The 20,505-nt window shown below is 36.0% G+C and overlaps 3 protein-coding genes across 7 annotated transcripts; all 3 read left to right on the top strand.

Moving 5' to 3' along the window:
* The first annotated feature begins 891 nt into the window (after positions 1 to 891).
* On the top strand, positions 892 to 1,419 carry LOC122001964 (VQ motif-containing protein 22-like). The gene has a single exon (XM_042556958.1). It carries the CDS (start codon positions 892 to 894, stop codon positions 1,417 to 1,419), a length of 528 nt encoding a protein of 175 aa, XP_042412892.1.
* Positions 1,420 to 3,081: 1,662 nt separating this feature from the next.
* LOC122000730 (translation initiation factor eIF-2B subunit gamma-like) lies at positions 3,082 to 10,528 on the top strand. Of its 5 annotated transcripts, XM_042555166.1 has the most exons (13): positions 3,082 to 3,268; positions 3,338 to 3,433; positions 3,728 to 3,805; positions 4,841 to 4,921; positions 4,998 to 5,276; positions 7,369 to 7,418; positions 7,505 to 7,592; positions 7,669 to 7,923; positions 8,018 to 8,110; positions 9,184 to 9,288; positions 9,434 to 9,550; positions 10,058 to 10,185; positions 10,280 to 10,528. In XM_042555166.1, the coding sequence occupies exons 1-12, from the start codon at positions 3,194 to 3,196 to the stop codon at positions 10,121 to 10,123; spliced, it is 1,383 nt and encodes a 460-aa protein (XP_042411100.1). In that variant the 5' UTR covers positions 3,082 to 3,193; the 3' UTR covers positions 10,124 to 10,185; positions 10,280 to 10,528. The 5 variants fall into 5 exon arrangements, with proteins under 5 accessions (XP_042411100.1, XP_042411099.1, XP_042411101.1 ...); XM_042555165.1 differs by having other exon boundaries at positions 9,434 to 10,185; XM_042555167.1 differs by lacking the exon at positions 10,280 to 10,528 and having other exon boundaries at positions 9,184 to 9,301.
* Positions 10,529 to 11,324: 796 nt separating this feature from the next.
* Positions 11,325 to 20,402, top strand: LOC122000729 (choline-phosphate cytidylyltransferase 2-like). The gene is made up of 8 exons (XM_042555164.1): positions 11,325 to 11,624; positions 11,876 to 11,989; positions 12,798 to 12,893; positions 18,264 to 18,306; positions 18,394 to 18,549; positions 18,720 to 18,800; positions 19,898 to 19,987; positions 20,085 to 20,402. Exons 1-8 carry the CDS (start codon positions 11,398 to 11,400, stop codon positions 20,172 to 20,174), a joined length of 897 nt encoding a protein of 298 aa, XP_042411098.1. The 5' UTR covers positions 11,325 to 11,397; the 3' UTR covers positions 20,175 to 20,402.
* The last annotated feature ends 103 nt before the right edge of the window (positions 20,403 to 20,505 follow it).

Here is a 20,505-nt window from a genome sequence, read left to right as displayed (position 1 = left end):
TTGACGTACAGATAATTCATTGTATATTTAAAAAAAAAATCCAAACTTTTTTCTTCTCCTTGCCGATTGAGTTCAATAGACATGCCCTCGCACAGCGTGCATGGACAGTGTACGGTCACATCAAATAAGCACGTAGCTAGACTAGCTAGGTGAGGAAATAAAGAAGAAACAAAATCATGCGAGCACGAATAGGTCGTTAATCAGACCCTTACTTTGTCTTCATTATTTCGTCACCCACCTTTCTTTCTCAGGAAACGTACAAAATAAGGTTCCAACTTACTGTTATTGGAGGTGCAATTAATTCCTTTATCGATTTGGAAACTTCAAGGAAGCGAGCTCAGAAATTAATGGTTGGTGGTGAGACTGAGAAGAGCAGGAATATATTACAAGAAATTATCTTCTTCTTTTTAATTCACTTTTAAAAATTCTTTATTTTCTTCTATTATGTACTACAGACAGCTCCACAGGAGCCAATTTTCATAAAGCAATTGCATTCACTGTTTTCTGGGCCTGCCAACGTTGCATTCTGAATGAAAGACACTGCAACGTTTAATTACAATAATTTATATAACACATTAGAATAATTTTCTTGGTCAGATTTAATTAATATATCTGAGTTTAACAATCGTGCCAAGTGCCATTATACTGAACACTTAAACAAAGAAAAATCTACGAAAGATTCGATTGTTCGAGTAAGTCAAATTAGCATTCGTACCAGTCAAACTAGTGAAGCTTCCTGGAAACCGCAAAGGTCAACAATCGATCTCTCACGTGCTAAAAACGGACGGACAGGATTCTTCTTGACCACCATTGTTGACTTCTCCTCCTCCCCTACAAATATCCTCCGGCCTCGATGAGTCTTTCCTCCCTACATCCCGATCCCCCTCGGCCATGATGAGTGACACTGTATCCGGCCAAGCTCGGCCGGCTCACCCCGACAGACAGCTAGCAAAGGGCCGCGGCGCCGCCGATGGTCAAGCAGGTGGCAGGTCAGTTCGCCGTCGGACGAGGGCCTCCCGAAGGGCTCCGACGACCATGTTTGACACCGACGCCGCCAATTTCCGCGCGATGGTGCAGCAGTTCACCGGCCTTCCTTCCGTCCCGTACGCGACCGGCGGCGGAGGCTACAACAGCTATATCCCCGAGCCGTTTCTGTATAATCAACCGGCGCAGCAGAGGAGCTTCATGTCCTTCGGGCCGTCACATTCGCAGGAAGAGCAATATCAGAGCTACAATTCAGATCATAATATCGTTACCGCGATGACTGCCGGCGGTGGTTATTCCAACAATAATGATGCTGCAGTCTTTCTACAGGGCCTGGCCGCTAATTACGGCACGAATTTTGGTGAGGCTGATGGGGTTTTCTTCCGCCAAGCTCCCACCAATTCCAGTGTTGCTAGTATTCTCGACCACATGTAGTCGGATATCTTTTCGATCCGCTTGTACATATTAATTTTATAGATTTACATGTTCGCAAGCTTCCTATTAATTAATGGTGTTCCGAAAGCGTGCTCCTGGCTTTCGCTGCGAGGTCGTGTGTTCCAAAAACACAATTAAGAACAAAAAAAAATTATAGAAATTGGATCGAACTACTTTTAAAATTCGATCTTGTTGGGTGTGAGGGTGACTAGTTACCAGCCGAGTTATTTTGTGGGAGTCAATTGCTAATGTGTTCTTCTTACTTCCAAATTGAGGTCTTTAATTCCTTCTTGTCTTATAGTTTCTAAGTTCGAATGCGAGGCCAGTGAAAGAATATTGCAACATCCAAATTGGTATGACTCGTTTGCTTGAAAATTTCATCATCAAATTTGTCCATTAATAAGTATAATATACAAACGAGCAACTCACATGGCCACTGTGTGTTCGAATGGAATTCTCCTAATAACTGTGCCAAAGTCGTTGTTCATGGAATATGGAGACTATTTGACTCCGTTTTTACCCGTAGCATAGACGGTGAACATATGATATTTTTGATGATCATGGATTGATTCTTAAAAACTAATGATCTAAGATTTATCCTATAATATACCTATGATTTATATATTTGTATTTACCTTTCTTCATATCTAACATTAAGGGTAGCTTAATTAGATAACAGATTTATTAAACTCCGTTTAATTTAGGTAAAAAATAAAAAATATGGAGAACCGTCACATTAATACTAGGCCGTCCTTGACGAGATAAAGCGGAAAAATCTAAATGGTAAATGCAGGGATCTACACAGGGTTCACCCTCTTGAATTTACCCTCGACCACTGCATTATTTTCTTAAGCACTTAGCGAGGGCACTGTTTAATTTAAATAATTATTACTAAAATGTATATTGACTCTCTAATAATATAATTAATCCTCCAAGCGAAACACGCAATTATGAGATGTTAAACTTTGTATCGTCTGTCATGAGCACTTCTCGATTTATTTTTATGATCAATGAAAAATTTTTGTGAAATCGAATCGATCGTCACAGGTTCAACGTGACCTGATTAATCATTTTCTAATAATATAATTAATATAATAAAAGTAGAGCAAATTACAATTAGATGGTAAAAATTTGGACGACCGATTAATATTAGCATGAAAATACAAAAGTACCTTTTTTTTCCTTTACAAATCATAAGCATAAAAATAAAAAGGCGTCCAATTCACTTTTGAATGGAAAAATACCCTTTCCTACTGTTCTATACCCATCCATTCTCCGTTCTCACGATTATCTCGCATCTAAATCTCTCATCTAATTGTGAAACTAAATTGGTCAAACAAGTTATAGTAACTAATAAATTGTAGTTCTATAATAACGACTGCAGTATAAATATTAGATTAACAAATTGATCTGTATTGTAGTCTATAAAATTGTACCTGTAATAATATAAATATTTTAATTAACTATATGTTATAACAATTATAACTATAAAATCGTAACCATTATAAATTTATAATTATAATTGATCTTAGAAAAAAAAAAATGAAATAGTATTAAAAGATAGGTAGGCAAATATATAAATATTGATAAGGCGTCCGTTTTACTTTTGGCCTGTACGTTATGATTTTAATATAAATATAAATAAAGAAACGTATCGACCATTGAGATATCGAAGCCAACAGCCCGACTCTGCGAGCCCTAATTTTGATTTCCGTGAAACCTCGTTGTCGTTCCACTGCAACGACTGAGCCCTTTCGTCTCCGCCAATTTCCCCATGACGAGGATGGATTTCGAAGTCGTCGTTCTCGCCGGCGGTGCCTCTAGCAATCTCTCTCCTCTTGTTTCTCAGGTACATCCTCCAGCCTGACCTCCGTCCATTGCGGGCGCTTGACCTTGGCTTGTTTGTTTCGGCCAACAGGAGTTGCCCAAGGCTTTGCTTCCCGTCGCCAACCGTCCCGTCTTGTCTTATGTCCTCGAGCTTCTCGAAGGAAGCAACCTCAAAGATCTCATTGTGGTTAGTGCTGTTTCCGACTAGTCATGCTGTCCATGCTTTTGAATTTTTTTATTTGAGAAATTTGCTAAATTTCGATCTTATTTTACTTCGCTCTTGATGGAATATTCCTTTCCCTTTCTCGCAAAAACCCAAATATAAATCCGACGTTATCCAGCCTGATTAATCATTATTTTTTCTCTCTGAAATTGACCTCGGCCGGGAGCAACTTGTATCGGATTTCCCACATCGCTTATGTTTATGATTTTATTTTTGGAACTTTTGTCTGTGTTCCTATGCTCTATCAAATGGAAATAGGTGGTTGAGGGAGAAGATGCAGCACAACTTGTTGGTGGCTGGATATCAGGAGCTTATGCAGACCGTCTTCATGTTGAGGTTGGTAATATCTGAATGTTTTGGAATGTTTATCATTTCGTATTCTGAATAGTTCACAAGGACTAGGACTGATAACTATACTTTTGTTTTATTGTGGGCGTTTTGTTAATTAACCCCATGGTCATAGTGTGATTATAGCTGTCCATGCTATGATGGATGTCTAGTGCTACTAGAAAGCATTTGGAATTTACGCACAACTTTAATAGTTAACAAAATAAGAGCAAATAGGATGAGATGGTATAAATATGATCTAAGACGATCAACATACTTTATTGTTGATAGGCTTAATCTATTAAAAAAGAAAAACACTAGTCAAGTGGTTTGATTTGATATATTCTTGCATGGAGCCTAATAGAAGGTATGATTCTTGTAGCCAATCTCAAATAATTGTGACAAATAGAGCTTAATGTGATACTCAAGTCTTTCCTGTTAGCATATTTGGATGAATGCCAGCTGTTTGACCAAGCATAATTTGTAGATTGCTTTTATTTCTGTTCTACTTTCAATCATTTTATATATCTATTATTGGCTGTTCAATAACACTAGAATCAAATGGCTTTGGATGTCATATCTTGCATCATGCCATATGTTTTTTTGTAGTTATTTTGGTAATTTGAAGAGCATTCATCTTGGTGATGTAGTTTGCTCACACATTGGTGAACTTTTGAATATCAGAAGTTCACTTAGTTGTGCCTGTTGATTCATAGCAAAAGGATCACAGTGAGTACATTGATTGTGTGTGACTAATTGCCCTATATATGTCGTATTTGTTGAGTCATGGATGGTATCTATTCGACAGATAATCACTTTTACCAAATAAAAGATCAGAAGGCTTGACAATGATGAACTTGAGAAAATTTTTAAAGTTAGGAACTGGAGCATTATAGGTCATATATGATAACCTACAAGTTGGAAGGAACTGTAACTAATAAATCAGATTAACTTTCTAGAATATTGCTTCTACCTTAATCTTATTAACTACTACAGTGTGAGTTTGTGCACTAAGTTCTATGGGATCTCATTCTATTGTCTTAGGTAGCTGCTGTTCCTGAGGGTGTTGGAACTGCAGGAGCTTTGCGATCTATATCTTCTTACCTTACTGCCAATGATGTTCTGGTATTCTTCAATTTTCATTGACATTAAACAAGAAAAACTTTTTTTTTCTTTTGAATTAAATCATGTTTATTTTTAGATTGTAAGTGGTGATCTTGTTACTGATGTGCCTCCTGGGGCTATTGCTGCAACTCATCGAAGGCATGGTGCAGTAGTAACAACTTTGTTGTGCTCTTCTCCTGTAAGTGGTCCGTCTGATAGTGGGACTTCTGGAGGAAAAGAGAAAGCCAAAAAACCAGTCCGTCACAATATCATTGGGTTGGATCCTACAAGACAATACTTATTACACATGGCAACAGGAGCTGAGGTGGAGAAGGATATTCGACTTCAAAAGAGAATTCTTCAGGCAGTGGGACAGGTACGTTCTGATTTGTGATTTTATGGAGTCGTGGCCAATTGTGATAATATAGCTTGATGATGATGGTGGATTTTAATATGCTATCTTCTAATTTTATTTCTTTGGGTTTACTTGGGCAGCCTTTTTGTGCAGATTTAGGTTTGTTGTTATTCTCTTAAGCCACAAATGTAACCACATGATAGTCAAAAATCTCATTTCTTGCTAGACAACACCAACTGTGGGTAAATTACCAAAACTTGACACTAGTCGGCATAAGCAATTTCTCGTGTTGTCGTTGTGCTAATGTATATTATATTGTGTTGTAATTCGATATGCTTAGGCATGGACTTATGCACGTCGAGATGAATTTATCTGAATACCACTATTTTTTGCTATTTTTTATAATTTCTTTTCTCAAAATTCTAATTCAATTATCTAATTTCTATACTCTTATTTTAGAAAGTAAAAACCAAGTGGAAAAAATAATATAGTAAAACTTATGAAGTAAACATGACTACACCTCAATTTAAATTTAACTATCTTATAGATAGAATTATATTTTTTTAAGTAAAAAAAAATAATTGGAAGATGATTAAATGACTTATGCATATGCTTTATCACATGCCAAAGTGGATTTCTTACAATTTTGGCACCTTTCTAGATGCTCATCATATGCTTCAACGCACATAAAAGCATACCGAAATGAATTTAAAAATTTTTTGCCCTTCAATCTCACTCTTCTTAGTTGATAATAAGACTAGCAATTAGATTGTTGATTATGGTAAAATTTTGTTGTACCATGCTAACTCAAGTGAATTGAGCCAAGATTAACTCAAGTGACTTTTGCTCATTGAATCGTTTTTGTACTTTGATTCTTTTATTTTTACTCCAAAAAATTAAAACTATATCATTAGGCAGTTGGATAAAAATTTGCTTTATTCATTTTTATTTTAATGCGTATTGAAATGAATTCATATATTTTTTCCACTCACCTTATTTTTAAAATAACACTATGGTAATTAGTTGAATTTCATTTTGACATGGCTTGCTAAAGCATGCAGAAAGTTGGCACAATACAATACTCATTGGTACTGGTGACATTGAAGAGTTTTTTCATGCCAATGAATATCAAATTTCATGAATCTACTAAAATATAGGTTTCAATCTTTTAATCTGACATGACACAATGTTTCAAACCATGCTTTAAAGTTTAAACCTTGCCACATATACTTGCAACTAATGAGGCTAAGGTAATCAACTCTGTGAGAAATTGCCACTTTCTGGTCCTCACGGTACTTAAAAGGAAAATAAATATTGTGGGCAGGGACAAAAATTTAAAAAAAAGTATGATGTTGGACATTCATTTTGATGAAAATTCTTTATATTAAATTTTGGTGTTGGCAATAAGCCTGGATTACTTAGACAACTGTTATATATATTAGGTTCTTAGTTGCTTATGCTTGATTATTTAAGAATTTTGATATGACTATGAGTTAATCAGAGGTAACTATTTATCATTTTGAAAAAAAATGAATAAGAAAAAGCAAAACATCAGTTTCTGGGAAGATCCTCCACCAGATAGTGTTTTGGTCTGTCAAATAATGAAAAGGAAAGAGATGTACAAATAGAATCAAGGACTGAAATTTCAGATGATGCGAAACTGTTCTATTATTACCTTTGGTGAGTGATTTTGATGATTAATAATCTCATGGGCAGATATAACAGTTTGACAGAGGATTACTAGTTGGTATATTGACCTTTGCCTAACCTTTTATAGCTTAGAGTGTAGTTATGTACAAAACCCTTTGGTCTGGATTCCTTAAATAACTGTTATTGTGCCACTCCAAGCTACAATGCCACCTGTCCTTCAAATCAAATTGCTGATTCTTTTTTCTCCTCTAGTATAGCTTCCCTTCTGATGACTTACTAATTACAAGTCTATTGGGGGCGTGGGGTCCCCTTCAAGCTATGGATAACTGTTAAGATTCTTTGTTACTGGCATTATTTGCTTTCTTTTCATCTTGAGAGGTAATATGAAATTGAATTTCAGTTACGTTTCTCCTGTTTTATTTGCTTGTCATGCTTAAGGTAAGATTCCTTTGTATGTTTTTAGATGGAAATTCGAGCTGACCTCATGGATGCACACTTGTATGCATTTAAAAGGTCAGGAACATCATTTGATTGGGCAACAGTCATTATATAATTTTTCCTTTCACATGTAATGTTTCTGATAAGCCAGCCTTTATTAGGACTGTCTTGCAGGATATTTTGGATCAAAAGGATAAATTTCAAAGCATTAGACAAGATATTCTACCATATCTAATAAGGACCCAATTGGTATGCTAATTTATACTGATACCTCTTATTCATTTGCTAATCCTAGCTAACATTACAACTACATCTTTGATACCAGAGTTCAGAAGTGTCAGGAAATGGATTAGTTAGTTCTGAATCCGGGAGTAATAAGAGTGCTGTTCAAGATGAGCTAAGATGGTTGTCTCAACACCGAGAAATTGCACCATCTACTTTTCAGGATTCGCAACCTCTTAGCCTTAAGTCACAACGTGATGATCAAAGGTCCCACAAATGCTGTGTTTATATTGCCAATGAAAGCAAATATTGTGCTCGTTTAAACTCCATTCAGGCATTTAGTGACATTAACCGTGATGTAAGAATTTGATAACCACGATTCTGTAATTGACACTTGTCTGCTGATGAATAGTTTGCTTGATACAACTAATAAATTGTCGTATGGTGAGTAGGTGATTGGAGAGGCCAGCCATCTTTCTGGATATTCTTTCTCTGCACAAAACAACATCATTCATCCCTCTGCTGAGCTTGGATCCAAAACTACAGTAAGGCTTTCCAAGATTTTAAGTCTTACATGCTCTTCATCTATTGCACATACTTATATTGTTACAACTTACAACATATTAGTTGTAGGCACACTAATAGCTGGCCTAATACTTCTCATATGGTGCAGAGCGACAGATTATCAAATCATCACCATCAGCTCACCTTATTTATCCAATGGTTAAAGTTTGAATTATAGTGCCAGTGCAATGGCATAGATAAATTTTTGCTGCATAGATCATTTTTTTGCCCTAGCCCTGCATAGATCATGGTTAAAGTTTGAATTATGAGTTGTTAGCATCACAAGTGTTTTAATACAATATTTTGGCATTGGAGAATGTTCTAGCCCTGCTTGCTGGAACCAACACTATTAAAAGAACCACAGGTAGTATCTACTCCTATTCTAAGGTAGGGTTTTGAATCCACCACTTTAAACCACCCTCTGAAGTGCGTGTAAAATGTCAATTTCATCTCCACTATAAGATTGCTTGGTGGAACCTTTATCTGAAAGAATAATATGAACATACAAGAAATATTAATAATAATGGTTGTGGTTTTTTACAAGCCTACGATGAGAGGAATCAGATAGCTGGTTGCCCACATATTGTACAACAGATATCTTAATCAACTTGAAACTGTTCTCTTAATATTGATATAGAAAACAACGAAAGCTTCGTCACTACGTTCCTTGAAAATTAAAAGTTCTCCCATGAAGAAATTATTCCTTTCTACAAACTTTGTGGTATTCAGCTTGCACTTGCACCCTAAAACATCCTCTAAATTCTAAAGAATTTCCAAGTGCAAAACTCGAAGCCATAGCTTGTCACAGTAGAGTTCTGTGCTCAACAAAGTGAGACCATATGAACAAGCCTGTTTAAATATACCCTTAAGCTAGGTTTATTGACTTTGGACTGCAGCTGGGGCAGATGGTCTAGCAGCCCTTTGCCAATCTGCCCTGCAGTGCTCCTGCTGTTCCCAGCATCCTCGCTGGTAGCCCATCATATTCTAGTACACGCTTGCATTTATTTCTCTATATCTTTATTCTCCACACTCCTTATGTTAATGATTGATGTAGGTTGGCCCACAATGCATGCTTGCAGAAGGCTCAAAATTAGGTGACAAGTGTAGTGTGAAAAGATCTGTCATTGGACGCCATTGCCGAATTGGTTCAAATGTCAAGGTTCTTGATCACTGTAACGAAACGTGAATGATTTTATTTGTTTATGGTTTAAATGCTCTTCAGAAATGAAGAAAAAAGATGATGGACACAGTGTGAACCTGCAACCACAGCTTTACACCAATAATTCTTTCTTTGTTTTTCGTAGATTGTCAATTCAGTTGTGATGAATCATGTCACCATCGATGATGGATGTTCCATTCAAGGTTCTGTTATATGCAGTAATGTGCAACTTCAAGAGCGTGTTGTTTTGAAGGATTGTCAGGTAATCTGTCATTTTTTTTCTGTTTTGTATAATCTACCCACAAGTTGGTATGGACGAAAAAAATGTCTCTAGTGGGCTTTACCTAGGTGAGTAAATGATTACAGTTCTTGAAGAAAAGCCAGCAATATCTACCACATTAGTATACATCCATGTTTCCCTATATAAAAATGTCTTCAAATTTTGTTAAAGCCATTATTAGGAATTGAAAAGAATGCCAAGTTCAAGCGACTACGTAGCTTTGACTCCACCACCCTTTGTACTATGCATTTTCTGCCCGCAACCTGTAGGCTCGATGGAAATGTGCATATGCAGTCTATGAAACCCATTTATTTATGTGAAGAATGGACATCAATGCGTTGGTTGCTTTCTGTGGCACTTAATTCCCAAGTTGGAATGCCCAATTCCTTACAGTGACTGCAAGTATTGAATGAGTTCCAAATAATTTACTGAATGCTTGCCGTTTTTGTTTGATTATAATTCCCTCTTATGCCATTTCTTTTGCTACAGGTTGGCGCTGGTTATATTGTGACTTCTGGCAGTGAACACAAGTCTGAGTCACTCGCAAGAAAATAGTTGCAGCAAGTAGCAAGTTTTGTGATGCTCGGCCTATTCTCCCTTTGACAGAGCAGAGAAAGGTGGTTCTATCTAAGTCTTCTCCTGTCTAATATTCTTTTCATGCCTTGTCAGTTTTCACCAGATGAAAATCATCCATTTCTACTCTGATAACAGGTGCAAATGCAATAGCATCGACCTCAGACAGTTTTCCGTTTCAGCTATTGTCAACAACAGACAACGTGTAGTTCTTTGTTTATTTGTGTAATTTGGCTTTCTAAAGACAAATTTTTCTGATTCCTAGAAATGATAATGTATTGGTTGTTAAATTGTTAATTCCCGCCGATGATAAAATGCATGACCACTGTCTTTGGTTGCACTGTAGAATTCTTTGCATTATGAAAAGTCCTTTTTTTGATTTATTAATCACGTTAGATTCCTAACAGCAAAATTAATTCTTTGCATGACCAATGATTTGAGATTCTTAATAAAAATTAATTTGAAGCGTTAAGAGGATCTAATCTTTCCATTCTAATCTTTTTCAGGTTTGAGCAAAAATGTCTTCTTGAATCTGGAAAGGTAGTATTGATGAATTTAACTGAGATGAACTTTTGAGAGAGCTAAGAGCACATTGACAGGTTAATCTGATTCATTTAACGTGCTGAGGTCTATCATTTTGAGGAGAGAAAAAACAAGGGTTAAAAAAACATTCAATTCCATCGCTTACAGTTTTAATTAAAATTATGCAAATCTAAAAGGATTTAACTGTTTGTCAAATAATTACATTCTGCTTTTTATTTCTGTAAAATTATAAAAAATAATTGCCTTTTACATAATATATCAATTCAAGATATTGATTTAAATTTAAACGCTCTCATTTCTCTTTGAAAGGGAATTTTGATGCAACAATAAAAATTATTATTTTATGATTAAAAGATCATGAATTCGAATTCTAAAAATATCTTCTAATAAACATTAATTAGATAAGATTATATACAATGAATTTTTCTTGAGATCTCGTATAAAAAGAATTTTGTAATTCATTCCCTTAAAATTACTATTAATGTCAGTAGTTTTTTAATTAAAAAATATACGGGCCATTTTGGACTTGTGAGCTGAGCCTAACCTGGCACGCGAGCCGCGCTTTGCGCAGTCAGCGGGCCACACAATTCGAGTGGGACCGTTACGTGCATGTCTAAAACAGTTGCCGGACCGGAATTGACACCTCATTAGTCGATCATTGCGACTGCGACGGCATTCGGCCACTACGATCGATCGACCGACCGCGGTGTTTGATGGCCGACCCGAAGCGCAAGACGGCAGCGGAGGATCACGAGGTGTCGGCGAAGGCGGAGTTAGTGGGCCACAAGGTGGACGCCGAGTTTGAGCCTGAGGCGAACAAGAAGGATGCCAAGCAGGCGGAGGCCGGAGAGGGTGATAGGCCCGTCCGAGTCTACGCCGACGGAATCTACGATCTCTTCCATTTCGGCCACGCCAGATCCCTCGAACAGGCGAAGAAAGCGTAGGCCTTTTGCCCCCTTTTATTTCCTTCTTAGTCGTTTTGACTGATGGGTTAGGTCTAACTTGAACGAGCCTAATTTGCTCTGCTGAATTTTTCATCTCTCATACGTTGCTACTGTTTTGTTTTAAAATTTGCTTTCTTTTTTCTCTTGCAGATTCTTTTCAAATGTCTGTGCATATCTACAAATTTCAATATTCCTCTGTGAAATTGAGTGGGGGAGATAATTTAATTTAATTTATTTTTATCTGTAGGTTTCCAAACACATATCTTCTTGTGGGTTGTTGCAACGACGAAATAACGCATAAATACAAAGGAAAGACTGTCATGACAGAATCTGAGCGTTATGAGTCACTGCGTCACTGCAAGTATTGTCTACTGTTCTTAAATAACCCACCCTATTCTTGGTTTTTAATTTTTTTTTTCTAAATAGAATTGTTACGTTTTTCAAATTCAATCACCTCCTGAGATGAAGTGAGCTGATTTTCAAATAGTTCTATGTGCTTTTGTTAGAGGTTAGTTGGGAAACAAATGAGCTAATTTTTGACTTTGCTTATATGCCAAATGTATTGGTCGCTTGTCCACATTAACTTGGACTCATGTTTGGGAAGAAAAACAATAAAGAAAAATATACAAGTGTTTCTGCTTTAGTGAACGTTATAATATTTTTCCCTTGCAATGAAGTTATCAGAAGATACCTTTCAATGTTAAATATCTAATCTCGTAAGTGTTTTGTTTTGTAAAGTCAGTTACAAACTTACAATTGCATCTATGCCTTTATTTTTCAGGTTCAAATACCACAAAATAATAAGTTCTTGATAGATGTTGTGGACTGTGTATTTTAATAAGATAATCTTACTTCCTTTCTACTAGACATATGTCTTAAATATATATGGTAGATGTTCCAGGTTAAGCTATCCATTTTCAAAAATCTTCACACTATATTTTTGCCCCCAAATATAATGTAGTGATAACATTTAGAAGCTTCTTTGATTGACAGCCATCACTGAACTGGATATGGTTGGACTGAAGGGGTTGTATGATACTTTTTCCTTCGTGTGTTGCTCAAATTGTCTAAGAGACTCATTTTCTTTTTAAAATCATGGCTAGAGTTTCATGAGTCCATCATCACTTCATGTATTTCCTTCTTGTTTTCATAAATCATTCTTCTTACAGATGGGTTGATGAAGTTATACCTGATGCACCTTGGGTAATCACACAGGAGTTCCTTGACAAACACAAGATTGATTACGTAGCTCATGATTCTCTCCCGTAAGGTTACACAACTTAAATGCATATTTATGATCTTTATGAACTCTATTTCAACTGCTAAAATTGCCAAGCATCAAATCTAAGGGCCTGTTTGGTTAGAACCATGGAATGGGAATGACATTGGGATTGATTGAAGTGGGGAATGGGAATGGATCTGATTGATAGAAGTGTGTTGTTTGGTTAGTATTGGGGAATCATTACCATTACCATAGATGGTGTTTGGTTTGTTAATGAAGGAATCAATATCAGTATATATCTTCTGCATTTTATTTTTAACTACACTACACAATTGCTGCCTCACATTATATTTTTATTACATTGCATTTTTTTAAAAAAATATATCTATTACAAAATCAACTGTGTTGAGTGAGGCCTAAACATTTTTGACAGAATCTTATTTTTATTCCTATTGTTCACAAATCTAATGTCCATATGGGACCTTATATATGTTACCTATGGTTTTATTTAATTTTCAACATGAAATGCTAATACAAATTGTTCATTAGATGAAATAAATATTTCCTAAGATTAATATAATTGAGAAACAACATAGATAATATGGCACGTTCAGCAACTCCTATCTAGAAATGCTCTGTTTGCTATGATACCTGAAGAAGAGGATACTTTATCCATCTTTACTATAATCCCTACTGTGACATCTAGACCTCCTGCACTATCGTCTACATAATTTAGATCTGCCAACAATAAGATATTAGTGAGACTAGAATATAAAACTTCAAAGAGGAAAAGGAAGTTGTTCATAAGCAAAGAAAACTGTGGCACCAAGCAAGGGTGTGGAAGAAAGATATCCAGCACTGCAGGAGGTGACAATATCACGCATAGGAATGCCAGCATCAGCAATTGCTAAAGTTGCAGGATTGATACAAGCTGATCGAGTTCCTAAAGTATCATGGAACATTGGAAATAATGGGCAAGTTAAACATGAAAAGGTGAATACACATTTTAGAAAGGTACAATTTAAAATACTCATAAATGCATTAAGTACATGACTAGGTTAAAACAATATTACAACGTAATAGCTTTTGTCCAGCTGATGCCTCAATATTACAAAATATTTCTACTAATGTACAACATAACTAGGTTAACACAATATTGCATGCGCCTAACTACAATATTACAACTTCAAAAATACCGAATGCAATTCAAAATAACCTAGTTATTCAACATCAACAAACAAACATGAATCCACACATGTTTCATGGAATAGAAGATGGATAGATAAATCCAAGCACAAAGGATTGCCGCAAATGACTTGGCAATGCAAACATAACTTGAACTTTGGCGGGGTTAACAAATTTCAGCAGCCCTACCAACGTCCATTGGAGATATGCCAATATTAAGTAGTTCAGCAATAACCTCTTGTATTTTTTCACCACCTAGGGATTCTGGCTTGGACTCCGCAATCAAAGCATTTAAAACAGTAGCATACTGTGTTGCCATTTGATCGCAAATGGACTCAGACTTATTAGTAAAGTTGTCCAATCTCGAGTCAATGATTTGTTGGGGTGTTGTTGCTTTCTTTTTCTTGTAAAAACTTTCCCTTCTTGATAAAAGTTTTTTTTTTTCTCTTTTTCGATCCATTGTTACATGACGAACTCGAAGGTGAGCCTTGTGATAGGATGTCCAAAACAGGTTCATCTTTGTTGTCCGAGGAAGAACTCACACTCAAATTCTTTTGCCAATTAGCATCCATGCTTGCGCCAGCCACATCTTTAGCACCAAGTCTTACGGCTCTGTCCTTTCCCCACACAATGTCCATTTTGCGCAAATATATATATATATATATATATAAAAGGCAGCCCGGTGCACGAAGCTTCCATCATACGGGGCCCTCGGGAAGGATCCATTGTACGCAGCCTTACCCTGCTTTTTGCAATAGGCTATTTCCAGTTTGCGCAAATATGGAAATTTTTAAAATCCCACAACCCAACAACATTGGGGTGAGTCTACACAAAAGAATACAAATAGAGGTACAAAATAAAAAATAATGTTTTAGAAAATGTACTGCTATTAAGAGAAATAATCACTACAGTGTTGTCTTAAAAAATGATCAATGCATACAAAACTCTTACTAGACACCATGCATCAAACCATTGTTTTGCACAGTTGATCTTGTGCTTCACGTCATCCCACTGACACTCACTTTGCATACACATCTCAGAGAGGGGATTGTACTTGGTTTTAAGATATTTGATCTTGGATTCAATACGAGGAATAATTGCTTTATTGAAACTTGGAATCTTACCCAATACCATTTTGTGTATTTGAACCATATAACCATTTTTAAAACCAGTATCTACCTTCCATAAAGGATTGGAAGCCAGTTCTATAAGAGCGTCAACCAACGCTCCCACCTCCTCATCTGTCCAATATTGTTTGTTTTTCCCTCTTCCACGTGCAATTGATGGAGTAATTGTAGTCCTCCTAACAAAAAATATGACAATGTAAGAGGTATGAAAGGAACATCATATTGGCATAAAGGAACTTTTTTAATCATTAGTAATGACTAATGGATGAATATAATGTTGAGTACATATATAAAATAGAACACCACATAAATATACCAATATATGAATCTTATAATGTCAAGTACAATTGGTACCATTTGAATACATATATAAAATCAAAACACGCAATTATTATAACAAGCTTACAAAACAGAACTCAATCACTAACATTGCCACTATTTCTAGTGGACCATGTGTTATACATATTGGTTGTCATATTATTTCTAAATGATGACCACTCATTGCTTGGATTAATTTGCGTAATATACTCTACTTCTTCATCGTCACTTCCCTATCAGATTCCTCTTCCTCATCTGCTATAAGTGACTCTCGTGGTTCAAAGCTCATAAACTTGCGAATCAAATTATGCATAAGACAACATGCCATGATAATGCAAACTTGGGTTTGAATGGAGAAAAATGATGGTGATGTAAGAATCTTCCATCTTCCCTTTAACAACCCAAAACATCTTTCTATAACATTCCTAGCTTTGGAATGCTTCATGTTGAAGTATTCCTCCAGTGTCTCCGATCGATGGCCTTGAAATTCTTTTAGGTGATATTGTTGTCCTTGGTATGAGACAAGAAATCCATTTGCATTGCAATATCCAGAGTCAACCAAGTAATAACAACCTTCATTGTTGAATAATAAATGAAATTGTTTAGTAACATTAAGAAATAAAAATAAAATTCATAGCAAGCTATACATTGCAACGCAAATGTACCTCGAGGGACCCACCCTTAGGCCATGTGGTCTTGAGATCACATCTCGAAGCGCACGACCATTATGTGTTGAGCCCTCCCAACCAGGCAATACATATATGAATTGCATGTTTGGGCAACAAACACCTAATACGCTTGTTGAAATACACCTTTTTCTAGTGCGATTGCGAGGTTATCTTCGGTAGGAGGTGTAACTTTAATTAATGTTCCATCTAAGGCTCCTAAGCATCCCTACAAAGTTAAAAAATATACGATTATCACTTATTATAAAAAAAAAATATGTATTGAAGTTGCTGTTAGATGTAAAAAGTACCTGAAAACATTTCCACTTCTCATCTTGACAATCTTGAGTAATAGGTTTTGGCTTCTTGAGCAAAATATGATATAATTTCAAAATTGCATTAAGGACTTCATGAAATTGCCGACTCACTATTTCTATACTACGGTAAAAAGGTAGGTTAATTGTTCTACTTTTTTTGTGATGAGCCAAGGTATATATGAACATTGCTACAACCTCCTCTATGGATGTGTTCTTAGTGGGTTTTAGTCCTCCAATGTCTACTACCATATCACACAATATCCTAAAGGTTGCTCTATCCGTGCGAAGTTGACTAATGCAAACAGAATCACAATCCATTGTCAATCTACACATCCATCTCATTCAATTGACTCTTTTTTCTTCTTTTGTTTTAATATGACGTACATTATCGAAGGTACGAACAAATGAGTACATAATATAGAGCAAATAACAAGACTAACATATTGTTTGTTGTTTGTTGAAGCAATAATAGTTTCTTTAGTTTTCGTTGTTGTTCGGTAATAGGAAGGCGAGCCATTTGATCTACATAAAAAAATCCAGCATGTAATTATAACTTCAGGATTGGAAGGTAGTGCAAGCATCACTAGTAACAAGCAAATTGGTTATCCATTTTAAAACAAGAAACAAACCATGGACAACATATATTGCAAGCAAATCCCTCAAGATACATCTTCCATATAAATCAAATAACCATGTGTTTCAAGTTCTGTTTTCCATATTCTTCTTCATATGAAGAGCTACTAAAAATATTCTTCTTCATATTAGATAAAGATCAAGATCGCAAAAAAAAATGCTAAGGCAACGAGAAAGGCTATGACAGTGCAAATTGACAAAGTTGCAAATGCCTAAAATATGACTTGGAAGAACATTCCTTGCTGGAATTATTTGGGCATCTACTATAGTTTTATGAAGAACCATTCCTATCTCTACCTGGTTAACAGTTCTAAATATGAATTCTGATTTCTTATCTCAGTAAATGAGTGGAAAAAAATACATTTTGATGAGCAGCATGCTTGTAGAAGACTACAAAGAAAAACAATGCATTTTGATTGCTTATATCAGTACCTGGTTTGCTAACAGAAGACTACAAAGAAAACAAATGCCAAGGCAACTAGAAAGATTGAGACAGATAAAAATACCTAAAAGATGACTTGGAAGAAGAACTTGTGCTCAGTTTTGTGGGGAAAAAAATCAGATCAAGATCGCAGAACAAAATCATATTAACATTTAGGAGATAGCTCACCGGGCAAGGAACTGCGTCGAGGAGAGGGAAGAGTTGCGGCGAGAACACGTCGCATAGAGGGAAGAGTTGCGACGAGGATGACGTCAAGGAAAAAACCTAACTTCGTGGCAAGGGAAGAGTCGCGGTGGGGACGGTGTTGAGGAAAAATCCTAACTTCATGCTGAGGAACGATATCCGCCAGCGTGTCGCGGAAAGGGTAGAGTCGCGGCGAGGACAACGTCAAGGAGAGGAAAAACTGATTTGGATGGAAGAAGAAAAGAAATAAGGCAGAAAAAATAAATGGAGGGAAAGCAGGAAGAAGACGTGCTAAATCGAGAGAATAACAGTTGTTGTTTTCTTTCCCCCCAATTTACCACGGATTGGAGGAAACCCATATACTAGTATATGGAATTTTTTGTTGAGTAAACAATCTCACTCACCAAACATATCAATTGATTCCCATACCCTTTCCTTTGGTCAACTCCCTCTAACCAAGCAGGCCCTAAGTGTTTTTTATTTCTATTTTTTTTGTTTATTATTAGATCAATAGTAACTCTTTTTATCAAAATTCTATGTTAGATATGCTGATGCAAGTGGAGCTGGCAAAGATGTATATGAATTTGTGAGTCATTAAATGATTGCTTGATCTTCTCTGTCAACTTTATTCATGATTTTATATTTTGTTTATCACATTAACAAACTGTACCAGGTTAAAGCTGCTGGGAAATTTAAAGAAACTAAACGGACAGAAGGAATTTCTACATCTGATCTATTAATGAGGATAGTTAAAGATTACAACCAGTATGTGATGCGTAACTTGGCAAGGGGATATACAAGGAAGGAACTAGGTGTCAGCTATATGAAGGTTGCATGAATGATGTTTATAGAATATATTACATGAAATGTTTTTTCTGTGCAGAATAGCTAGTCATTTTTCATGGTGGTGTTTTATGTGTGATAGCCGCTGGTTTAGACACATTAGCTCTGACTCATATATTTGGGAACTGATGTTTAGCCATTTCTGTTGTCTTTCAGGAAAAACGTTTGAGGGTGAACATGGAATTTGAGAAGTTGTATGACAAAGTTAAAGAGAAGCAAGAAAAAGTAGGGAAGAAGGTATATAGTTTAAAAAGTTGAATACGCTATCACCAAGTTAGGTTTTTTACTTTTTAGGCACTGAGATGTGTAATCTTGAAATGCTTGCTGCAGACCAAGGTTAGACAACAAAACCAATTCCTTGTAACCAGTCTTTAATTGTGCTTCTTGCTTGAATAATAGATCTTTGTAGAAATAACCCTGTTCTCCGTTTCTTGAAAACTTGTATCTCTGTTTTTTTTAGAAAAACTTATTAGTCAATAATCAGTAGAATGATGAAAAATTTATGCTGAGAGTGACCTTTGTTCATGATTATTCTTAGAATGCCCTACTAAGGTGAAATGGTTTTTTATTAAATATGTGCAGATAGGTAGAATGAGAATACAGAAAATGCTTCCTGTAAAAGTTACAAGTAGAGGATCAATGGATCATTAATTTTGCTGTTGAAATTGTTATTTATTTATTTGTTGTTGCTAATCGTTTTATGACTTGTGGTATATTTGGGCAAATGTAGAATCCATTAATTTTAGCTGAACTATTCTACTAGATGCCTAATATGTCTGAAACAAAACTAACATCACCTGTATAATGGTGAATAATAAGCCTGGTGGATAAAAACAGTATATAAGGATCGCGGAAAAAGTTCCCGGTTACATATATCAAGGAGCAGCTATTGACCAGATCAGCTGCAACTTGAAATCTTGTACAGTGTTTAAATCATAGTAGGGCAGAGCAGTCTTGGTATATCTCTTTTCCTGTGCCGAATGCTGATTTGAGGGTTCATTTTGGTGCTGCTTTATATTTCTTTTAGTGTCCTGTCATTTTTATATGCAGCTTCTCAGTTAAGACTCCTTTAATCTGAACATCCTCATTCCCCCTTCCTCACCCCCTTTCCTATCTCGGTAGCCCTGTTTTAACGTATTACATTCAGGGTGACATGGCAATGCTCTGGGATTGTTGAATTCCAGGAGTGTCTGGCCTCAGTTGGGATTGATGATGTTGAATTCTTGTAGCATAGAGGGGTCTTGCCACCATTGTTTTCTTTCTTCATTATTATTTTTATAATGTTATTTTATGTTTGTTTATTTATTTATTGGACTTTCATTGGCCTATCACAGTTGAGCGTGCTTCATGATGAGTGGGTGGAAAATGCAGATCGCTGGGTTGTTGGTTTTCTTGAGAAGTTCGAGGAAGGTTGTCATCAAATGGTGAGCTTTTTGTACTTTCACCCCAGATGTTACATAGTCACAAGTTTCATGTTTCTTTTAACTGTTTCTGTTGTACTAATATTTCTTTAATCATTAGGGAACTGTGATCAAGGAGCGAATTCAGGAGAGCCTTTTGAAGGGGCAAAAAGAATTTAGTTTGTTGTATTACGATGAGGAGGAGGATTAGCAAAGGTTTCAGCATTTTAGGAGTAGTTATGACATTGTCAAAACAGAACGATAGGTTCATTGTTATCTTTACAATGTGGTTTGTAACCATCATCTTCTTTTCCTGCGTTCATGTAATGTACGCTGAATCTCATTCTCTGCTTCGTTGTTTTTTTTACCAATGTCCACTAGAACCATGAAAGACACTTGTTATTATCTTCTTGATCGATAGGCACAATCTTCAAAATCTTATGTGGTTCTCTAATGGAAACAATTCCTGGGAGATTTTCAGAACCTTAGAATGCTAGGTTGAATGAAGCAACTCCTATGAACAAACAAAGCTTTGTTCTACA

The sequence above is a fragment of the Zingiber officinale genome, chromosome 7A, assembly GCF_018446385.1.
Source record: "Zingiber officinale cultivar Zhangliang chromosome 7A, Zo_v1.1, whole genome shotgun sequence".
Lineage (NCBI taxonomy): Eukaryota > Viridiplantae > Streptophyta > Magnoliopsida > Zingiberales > Zingiberaceae > Zingiber > Zingiber officinale.
The sequence above is the reverse complement of the archived record's forward strand: the minus strand, read 5'-3'. Positions and strand labels throughout refer to the sequence as shown.

Bases quoted from the DNA above. Each gene is read 5' to 3' on its own strand.
- LOC122001964 (XM_042556958.1), top strand. From the start codon at position 892: ATGATGAGTGACACTGTATCCGGCCAAGCTCGGCCGGCTCACCCCGAC.
- LOC122000730 (XM_042555165.1), top strand. From the start codon at position 3,194: ATGACGAGGATGGATTTCGAAGTCGTCGTTCTCGCCGGCGGTGCCTCT. The intron at 5,277-7,368 runs GTACGTTCTGAT...GTATGTTTTTAG, and splicing joins TTCTTCAGGCAGTGGGACAG to ATGGAAATTCGAGCTGACCT. The intron at 7,419-7,504 runs GTCAGGAACATC...AGCCTTTATTAG, and splicing joins CACTTGTATGCATTTAAAAG to GACTGTCTTGCAGGATATTT.
- LOC122000729 (XM_042555164.1), top strand. From the start codon at position 11,398: ATGGCCGACCCGAAGCGCAAGACGGCAGCGGAGGATCACGAGGTGTCG. The intron at 18,307-18,393 runs GTGAGTCATTAA...AAACTGTACCAG, and splicing joins GCAAAGATGTATATGAATTT to GTTAAAGCTGCTGGGAAATT. The intron at 18,801-19,897 runs GTATATAGTTTA...GGCCTATCACAG, and splicing joins AAGAAAAAGTAGGGAAGAAG to TTGAGCGTGCTTCATGATGA.